This window comes from Protobothrops mucrosquamatus, unplaced genomic scaffold, assembly GCF_001527695.2.
Source record: "Protobothrops mucrosquamatus isolate PMUCROS unplaced genomic scaffold, P.Mucros_1.0 scaffold352, whole genome shotgun sequence".
Taxonomy (NCBI): domain Eukaryota; kingdom Metazoa; phylum Chordata; class Lepidosauria; order Squamata; family Viperidae; genus Protobothrops; species Protobothrops mucrosquamatus.
The window spans coordinates 1,079,923-1,089,915 of NW_015386687.1; the positions used below are offsets into that span (position 1 = coordinate 1,079,923).

A 9,993-nucleotide genomic window follows, 5' to 3' on the forward strand; every position below is an offset into this window, starting at 1 on the left:
ATTGTGTATTTATTTCCTAGATTAGCTTTGGGAAGTCCTGGGGGGGGAGGGGGGAAAGGGGTAGGTTGGTGTTATAGATTTATATGTATATATATGTATGATTTTTTAAGGAGGTGCCCGGTGGTACCCCAACTGCACTGTGGTTGAGGGAGAAAGGGAGGTAGGAAAGAGGGAGGAAGGAGGAGTGGTGGTAGGATAGCGAGGAGGAAGGTGTAGGCAAGTGAGAGGGTGGTGCGGAAGGGGGACACCGGACACGTCCATGAATGTATTGATTGGTGTTGATTCTTTTTATGGTTGATATTATGCTAAAAGATTTATGTTTTTGTTTTTCAATGAAAAATCAATAAAAAAATTTAAAAAAAAAAAAGCAGAATGTTAGGATAAACAGAGATGGATCTGTAATATCTTGATAGCAGGCATTCATCCCTAAGGTTGAATGTGCAATTAATCATCTCCACATTCTCAAAATATAAGGTCAGGATTTTCTTCCTATACTTCGGGGAAACACCTATTTTGGGGGGGGGGATTTTTTAAAAATATACTTCTTCCATGTTATTTACCTGTTTAAACAGTATGGAGATATGATAGTAATATCACTGGAATTTCAAGAAGCTTGTTTAGTAAAACTGAATAAGCCTACTGGGACAAATACCAGAGTGCCAATTGTCTAAAAAACATAACACACTCTGCTAAAAATGAGCAAGAATGGGGCAAGATAAAAAACTCTCCAGAAGTTGCCATATTAAAGAATCAGGGTGTGGGTCTCTGATCCTAGTGAGTGCAATGAACCTGCTTTGAATGGCAGGATAGATCTGAAACATTGAACTGAGTATGAATTGGATTGCAATGGACTTTGAGGAAGGAAGGATGGGTAGGAATGCTAAATCCTAAGAGACTGCTGGGGACATTAGGAAAAGGAGCCCAAGATATTAAAAGGACAACTGCAAGCAATTTAAATGAAGGGAAAAGATGGAGGTTAGTTGAAAAAGCCCATGTGGCTGCACTATCATGTTAGTGAAAATATGAGAACATTTAGAAATACAAGTAGAACAAAGGGAAGAGTAACCAAGGAAGAATATTTTTAAAAATTATACAGATTTTCAGAAATGGTGTTAGTAAATCTACATGCTGAGGAATGTGCTCAATGGGTATTTTCAGGTACAGATACACTCAAAATAAATTAATCTGGTCAGCAAGTTGCTCTTATTTGAGACTCAGTCCTCTCCAAAAGATGATATGTGTTCCAGGAGACACTGACAAGTCAGATTAAGGGAAAACACATAAAGTTCAAGACTGATCATAGCAAGTCTAGAGAAATTTACTCTGTATGAATTTATATATACTGAAGGAATTTGCTGACAAACTAGTTGAACTTTTAGGCATTATTTCTGAGAAGTCCTTAAGAACTGATACAGTGCCAGATGACTGGAGGAGGAAAAGAGTCCTTATCTTCAAAAGGCGGGGAATGGAGGATCTGAGGAGCCACATACAAATCAGTCTGACACTGATGTCTGGAAAGATTTGAGAGTGGTTCTTGAAGAGATTCATCTGTAGGCAGCTGATAACAATCCCATAATTACAAGAAATCAGCCTGGATCTGTCAAGAACAAACCTAGCCATCTATTTTTGATTGGTTAACTTCCTTAGAAAATTATAAAAATGCTATAGGTACAATTGTTCAGACTTTGCCAAAATTCCCCCAAATATTATAATTAGTAATATGGATAGCATGACAATATACAGTCAGCTTGAAATCATATCCCCAACATACTCATTATGGTTGTTCAACAAACAATCTAGTTCAGGGGTGTCAAACTGCCGGTCGGATGCATCATAGCAAAACTGCGCCCACCCCATTGCTGGCAATGGCAAAAAAAGTCACAATACTTCGCGACATGTCACGTGACGTTGCAAGTTTGACACCCCTCATCTAGTTTGATGGACTGAAGGTATCACAAGGGGACAGAGGCCTTATGCTGTACTTCGGCACTGCACTCTTATGTGCCTTATTTATGATTTAATTTTAGATGAAGAGGTGGAATAAATACTTCTCTAAATTGTAAATGATATAACATTCGTTAGGATAATCAATTGCCTAGAAAAAAATAACATTCAGTAATAAACATGATAGATTAAAGACATGGGCTAAAAGTAACAGAATTCAATTTAATTGAGACGATTGTAAAATTTCTTAAGTTGAAAACAGAAAACAGAAAATTACATATATATGTAATAGAGGAAATACTTGGCTGATCCAGCCACAAATATTCTGCCCAGTTCTGAGCATTATTAGGAAAGATTGAGAAAGGTCCAGAAAAGTGTAACAAGGTTCAGAAAAGTGTAACAAGAGTAACGAGAATTTTCAAGGAAGAAGACCAAGAGAAATTGAAAGATTTATGATTATTTAATTGTGAGAAAATGGGGGGGGGATTGGTTATAACAGCATTCTTTGAATATCTGAAAGGTTGTTGCACAGAAGAAACAGAAAATTATTAATCCAGAGAATAGGAATAATTCATTATGAAATAATGAATTTAAGTTACAGGAAGGCAGAGTCCAATAGAATGCTAAGGGGGAAAACTTCCTAACAATAAGAATAGTTCTGCAATAGGACCAATTCCCCAGTGTGGTAATGAAATCCTTCTCACTGGATATATTCAAGTAGAGATTAAAACAAAGATGCTTTAACCTGAATTCCTGCACTACAGCAGTAGATTGGACTCATTGCCGTAAAAGGCCCCTTCCACTTTTATGATTATATGATTTTGTGATAAGCTACTATCGCCAAAGAAGCTAAAACTACAAAATGCAGTATCTTTGCCATTCCTATTACAAATCTTTCCACTGCTTTCCCTTAATTTGAAACTGCCCTTTTAATTTCCCAGAATATCTTGAAGCAAAATTGGAATGGGGAAAATTGTGTGGAATTTAAGATGTGGCTCCTAGCTACCCAGTACCAATCAGATTATCCACTAAAGGGGCTTCTTCAGTGATTCCAAGAGAGTCTCAACCTACAGCCAGCCCAGAGCACAATGGTTAGAAAAGGAGCAAAAAGGAGCCCCTGATCCCAACCACAGCTCAGTTCAATCTTTGGCAAGCTATTGTGTTTCAGTTTGGACTCTAGATACAGATTTAGAATAATAATATTGACCTACCTTCAAGGATAAGTAAAGTGCTCTGAATGATTAGGAAAGCATGCACATAAACATTACGTTTTCAATTTTACCTTTTCAAGAAAAGAAAAGAAAACCATCAATAAATCCTCTCTTCCTTGGAAGCATTTAAAGCTGCCTTTCACAGCCTGTGCCCGCCAGATGTGTTTGCCATGATGGCTGGGAAACATAGGAACTGAGTTCCAATACATCTGGAAGGTTCCAGGTTGAGGAAGATTTCACTGAAATATATGAACAAGGTGCTGGTTGAGAGCTCCTGCCAGTTCCCAGTTCACATATAAACTGAGGGGAGAGTCCCAGCAATGGTGCCCTTTCGGCCAATCACTGAGAGTTCATGCTGGCTCTTCAATGCTGGCAAAAGCCAAAAGGGAGAGCCCCCTTGGGTTAAAATCTGTGACCAGTAATAATACTGACATAGGTTGTAAGTCAGAAAAAATAACTTGCTGAGGCATCTTCAGCTTGCAATGCTATAAAGTTCTGAGAGAATGCTTCATAGGCAGACATTGATTTGCTTGGAGAGTTCTCGCTCAAGGTCCAAGATGAGAGCATCGAAGTCTTTCAAATTGAGCTTTGGGCTAAAGGGAGTCTCTGGATCCTCCACCAGGGCAAAATCACCCATGTAGACTGCTTGGCTATGGAGTGCCAATCCTTTCCTCAAAGCCCCCCCCTCATTCTCCTCTTCTCTGTCACTCTCACTCTCTGCCACCTCATCATAGTCAGCTTCGCTGCCTGGCTTGGAGGCTCCCAGGAACTGCTGTCCACACACACTCCAGTCTCCAGCATAACGATTTCTTGGAGGACTTTCCAATCCTCTTGGGTGACTTCGAGTAGTGACAGTAGTGTTTGACAGTGGCAGATCCAGAGGAGGGTGGCATTGGTGACAGGCCTCCTTGCTTGGAAAGGTACATTCCCCATCTTCCATCTTCCTATGTGGCACTGAGAAGGAAGGCAAAATAAGACCAAGAGGGAATGGAAGTTGACAGTCACCCAAAGTGCACAAGAATACGCAGCTAATTTGAAATCCAGTTTCAAATCTGCCTGCTGAGGTCCGAGCATAGCATTATTTCTAAAAAAATCTTACCTCACAAATACTGATATACAAATCACCAGAGTTATTGCGAATCAATCAATTTGAATATGAATAGATCTATTATTTGAAGCAAAGGCTTCATGTGCATTCTTCCATATGCTGGATTCATTGGTGTTACATATGGCTTAGTGGCATCTTGTTTTGCCTAAGAAAGAACATTCCATGGTTGAGGTCTGGGATAACTTCAAGATCACATCCTGTTCTAGATGTATTTATGAAACATATTAAGGCCAAAGTATTCAACATTTGGAAAAAGGCGTATAAAGCTTTTGCTTCTCATGATACATTTATTCATAGAGCAATACTTAATTCACTTATTGAAATATATACACTGATCAAACTATTTATTTATTTATTTGCATTATATAGCCATCCATATCACCAAAGGTAACTCCCAGTAAACTGAGAGCACCCCAATTTGTTGGAGGACTATTACTTTGGCTACTGTTCTAATCCCTTTACAGGGGCTGATTCAACCAGTGATCATTTTCTGGTTTGAGCTTTTGGGGGAAGTGAATTATTACTTTGTTTTTTAATTATACTTTTTAAATGGCACAGATGGGAATGTCCCTATCTCTTTTGCATTGCAATTTCACACATTAATCCATACTCATAGGGTGAAAACAAAATGGGGAAAATATATGCTGTGACCATAACATCCCTATTTACAATTGCTCCAGCTTCTCATCTTTATGACCACAGGCCAGAAGGGAAGGTTATTTAAGTAGCCTCTTTTTCAGGTCCAGATGATACAAAGAATTTTACAGTGATAACTGCAGTTATACCACCTTAAGTTAACCACAATTTGACCCAAAGTCTAAAACTATAGTATTTAGAAATACTTTTGTTTAATATGTTGTTTGGTCAAACTAACTACCCATCTTACATATGCTTCTTATTTTATTCTCTTGAAATATCCTTCACTATAGATTTAAGACTATCCACCAAGTAACTCTTGACTGATCAAATAAGGAGACAAAGTACCATAAGCTCAAAATGCTTAGAATACTCCATACCACATTACAATTCAACAAAAAGTATTAGGACTCATTACGTGATTGGCAAAAACCCAGCAGCTAAAGCTAAAGCAAATTTGTCCCCAAAAATGGAAGAGATGCCTTTGAACCTCTGGCACACTCACCTGGCCAGGACTGTAACAGGTAATGTAATACTTCAAGATGATGTTTAAAATCTCTGGTTCTGGCAATGGTACAATGCTGCTGGCCAGATCTGGAGACTATGGTCACACCTGCCCCTTGGCTCAGGAGCACAGGCCCAAAGCACACAGCAAGATTCTGGGCATTCATGCGATTGAAGGTATGGAAAGCAGCAACCAAACTAAGGTGATCAAGCAGCATTATCAAAGTGGCCTAAAAATGGAAATGACAGGTTATTTCAGTCTATTCTGTCAATAACAAAAAAAGAAAGATCTTAATCAAGTGGAATAATGAACTGCTAGGAAGAATGTGCAGTCTTTCAGTAGAAAAGTATTCAGGAGGTCCATCCATGGGGAAATCCACTAATGATACATTGTGAGAGGTTACCCTTGGGTCTAGCAGAGAAATCAAGATTTTTAAAGGGCGGTTAAGCCTGAGATTAATAGACCTATTCTCCCTTTCTCAACCTGGGACTTCCTCACCTTCTCAGCCTCTGGTAGGCAATTCAGAAGAGCTGTTGTTGTCTCCTTCACTTCCAGCCCTACTGTCCGATTGGACATAGCTTCCAGTACCACCTGATAGAGGGGGTCAGTGATAAGAGGAGTGGGTAACTCACGCAAATAGTCCTTCAAGATCCCTGGAAAGGAGGAAAACAGAAAACAAAATTCAACATTACCTTTGTTCTAGGTTCAGCCTTCATCTTTATTAGATAAGGCTGATATCATAGTGGTACTTCAAGATCTGTGCCACATTAAGGTTCCTTGACATGAAAGTCCTGATATACAAACTTTGTATGTGAGTGCGTTTTTTTCCTCACTGGATGGATAAGAGAGCAAAATGATAGCAGAGGGAGGAAGCAGACAGATGTGATGCAAAGTGACCCAACACGTTTGAATCTTTTGCTGCTCAAAACCATACTTTCACATCATTTGTCAAACAATACATAGAAAGGAACAATGAACTGGGACATATCCACTGAGCCACTCTTGACAAACAAACTCATAGTTGATTAAATTTGTTTGCACAAATGCTTCCATTGTTGAGATCCATCCTCGTATTTTCATATAAATTTTCATTTTTATCTTTTCCCATGTCAAAGCAAGGCATTTCTTATATAGTGATTTTGAAAGTATGTATGGATTTTGTTCTTCCCATACTATAGAAAAGGGTGCCATCCAAGTTGTAGATCAGTGATGGCGAACCTTTTAGAGACTGAGTGCCCAAAAACTGGCCCCGCCTCTGCTCCACCCCCTGCCACATCCTGCCTGCCCATAGGGCCACTCACCGCCTCCAGGGCCCACCACAGATCGCCCAGGCAGCCCAGCAGCACCATGGCAACCACGCCCTTTGCCCACACCCCGCAGCATCAACTGTGCGCATTGGGGTGTGAGGGCAGTCTTGTCTACGCTGCCTGGCTGCCATGTCCTTGGCTGCGCTGCTCTGCGCAGGCCATGCTCGGGGGCAACTCTCCTCCAGGGAGGCTGCTGGTGAGGAGGGGGTCGCGGGCGGAGGCAAGGCTGGGGCAACAGCATGTGTGTCCACAGAGAGGGCTCCGAGTGCCGCCTCTGGCACCCGTGCCATAGGTTCGCCACCACTGTTGTAGATCATGACCTTCTTTGTTCTGTCCTCTTTGAAGTATCTTTCTTGGGGTGAGAATGGAATGTGCCTCTGGCTAGCTGTCTTATCTCCAGGCAGAGGGAAAAAGCCACGGAGAGACCTGACAGCCTTGAGAGTGTGCCTTATTGGTTCTTTCCCACAACAATTTGACATCTATGGATTGGCTCTGTTTGAACCAGCCAGACGGACAGTTGGGGTGGGGTTTGACTGGGTTCTCTTAATCTATCATTTTGCATGGGAAATCTTCAGATCCTCCCTTACTTTCCTGCTGTCAATACCTTGTAATAAAAGTTCCTGTTGAAACAATACAAGTTTTAAGAGTTCTGCTTTCTTGGGAGGTGTAACTGAGGCAGGTCCTTACATTAGGCAAGATCTGCAAAGGGGCCAAGGAGGGAAAAACCCCTACCATGGGGACCGTGCAAGCGATGTCTAATCATGGTGGCGAGAAGGGAGAGAGAGAGAGCGCTGGGTGGAGGCGCCCTCGAAGGCTTGCCCAAGCAACATCGGCTCTGACTCCTCCAGCTCAGCTGACAAGGCAGAGACCGGGGAGAACCTCGCAAAGCCAAGATGGTCAATCAGCATGGGGAAGAAAGAGAATTGGGAAGGAAGATCCAAGAAACTGACCCTCCACCGCGGCAGCCACCAGCCGGGGTGTAAGTGTGAGATGGAGGGGTCGCTCAACATTAATGAGAAGACAAGAGACTGACCCGGTCTGACTGCTTCTTTAAACAATCTGATGGTGAAAGCTTTCAAAACCCTCAAGGAGGAAGAAATGGATCCCTGCCGGGGCTCGGTCAAGAGAAGGCTGGAGGAGGAAGAGGAAAGGTGGGAGAGTGAACCTGCCAACCCTGGCACTTCCCCCAGTGCCACAGAAACCGCAGGGGCTGTGACCGCAGCAATGACCCTAGCTCAAGCCACCCCAGCCAGGGTCGATGGGTGCAGGGCCAGAAGGAGGGGAAATGGCCATTACAACTGGAAAACTCCCCCCCGGGGATGAAGTATGATGGAGACCCCCCAACAACTGGGATTCTTTTTGGCTCAAGTTCTGAGCTACATGCATGAGTATGGCCAGGAGATCCCCAGTGAGAGCAGGCAGGTCAGAGTTGTAACCATGGCCCTGGAAGGCGCAGCAGCCTGCTGGATGGTGACCCTACACAATGCTGATGCTCCCAAACTCCGAAACTTTAAACAATTCATGGCCGCCCTGAGACGGAGATTCAAGGACCCCTTAGCTGACCAGAAGGCTAGGGGCTGCATCAAAATGGTGATGCAGGGCCGATGCCCAGTGGCCGAATACACCGAGAAATTCCAAGACCTGGCTTGCCGTCTCAACTGGCCAGAGGAAATCTTGGTGAGCTGTTTAAAAGACAGGCTGAACGACAATCTCTACCATGCTTGTATCGCCCGAGGAGCCCCTCCCTGCCTCCACGACTGGTATATCCTGACCGAGGAGGCAGAGATTGACCAAGCCCGAAATCAGCATCGGTTTGGTTGGGGGTGGAAATACTCCCCGCTGGAGAAGAAAAGAGAGGTGATGAAAACCCCAGCGGCGGTGCCATGCTCAACTGCCTGCTTCAAGTGTGGTAAGGAAGGTCACTGAGCTGTGGAGTGCTGTTCAAAGACCCCAGTCAGAAATCCAGACTGGCTTAGAGGGTGGAAACCTGGGGAAAAACCCCAGTGTCCCAGGGAGACTACGATGTAAAGCATCGAGGTCCTTGAGTTCCAACCCTCTGAAAAATTGGGAGAGGGAACTCCGACCCCACCAGAGAAGAGACCGGAGATGTCCGACAGTGATTCTGATGATGAGCCCCTGGTAAGTGGACCCATCGCACCCCTCACCAGGCCTATAGAACTATTAAGTCCAGGGATGGAGGAGAAGGTAGCCCTGGAGGCTCTATTGGACTCGGGCTGCACCAGATGCTTGATAAGCCCAACCCTAGTGGGGAATTTGGGAATACCTGCGAGGAGACTGAAAAAGCCTATTTTGTTTGGCCAGCTAGATGGGTCCATTGCAGGGGGTGTCTACTTACCACATGGCCAGTAGAACTTACCATGGGGACCACACTGAGACTTACTTTTATAGTGGCTCCCAGCATGGAGTGGCCTCTGATCTTAGGAATGGCGTGGTTAAAAAAGTGGAACCCGCGGGTGAATTGGAGTACAGGAGAACTGAGGTTCCCAAAAGGTCCCCATGTGCAAGGTGGACACCGCAGTGCTAGAGGTAAAAGAAAATACAAAGTAGCAGCAGCTGTCAATGATCAGGGATTGGAAGGCATGCCCAAAGAATACCAGGACCTAGCTGAAGTGTTCAGCAAAGAGTGATCTGATGAGTTGCTCCCCCACCATCCCACAAACTGCGCCATTGAGATTGTCCCAGGAGCTAAGCTATCCAAGCCCAAACTCTACTTGACCCCCCAAGAGTTAGCAGAACTGTGAAAGTTCATAGATAAAAATTTGGCACGAGGCTTCATTCAGCCGGTAAGACCAAAAATGGCTGCCCCGGTGCTGTTCTGTGAAAAGAAAGACGGGTCTCTTCACCTCTGTGTGAATCTTTGAATGTAGTATGCATGAACAATATCTACCCCTTGCCACTCATGAAGGACATGCTAGCCCACCTCTCAAAGGGAAAGATTTTCTCTAAACTGGACTTGCGAGAAGCATACTACCAGGTTGGAATCAAAAAGGGAGATGAATGGAAGACTGCATTTAACTGTCCCCTAGAATGTTTCTGTTAAGTCCGGAGAATAATGGCGCTTAAGACGAAGCATTTCTAACAAGTCTTTATTCTCTGCTTCCATTCTACGAACAACCCGAGCAGAGGCACGCAGGCCTCTATTTATACCTTCTGATCCCCGGGCAAGTTCAACCAATCATGAGGCGGTATTTTCCCGCCTTGCGCATGCGCACAAGGCCGGCGCCACTCAGTCTGGTCCCGGGCAGCTTTTGCAAATGCCCG

The 9,993-nt window shown here is 43.7% G+C and overlaps 1 protein-coding gene across 1 annotated transcript in view; it reads right to left on the minus strand.

Moving 5' to 3' along the window:
* Positions 1-3,579: 3,579 nt before the first annotated feature.
* The window catches only part of SYDE1 (synapse defective Rho GTPase homolog 1), a 32,946-nt gene continuing 26,532 nt past the window's right edge, over positions 3,580-9,993 (minus strand). Inside the window, exons 6-8 of the mRNA XM_029284062.1 lie at positions 5,903-6,057; positions 5,405-5,633; positions 3,580-4,109 (exon numbers count right to left, since the gene is read on the minus strand). Coding sequence (XP_029139895.1) covers positions 3,664-4,109; positions 5,405-5,633; positions 5,903-6,057 — 830 coding nt within the window. The 3' untranslated portion in view covers positions 3,580-3,663. The remainder of the gene's footprint in view (positions 4,110-5,404; positions 5,634-5,902; positions 6,058-9,993) is intronic.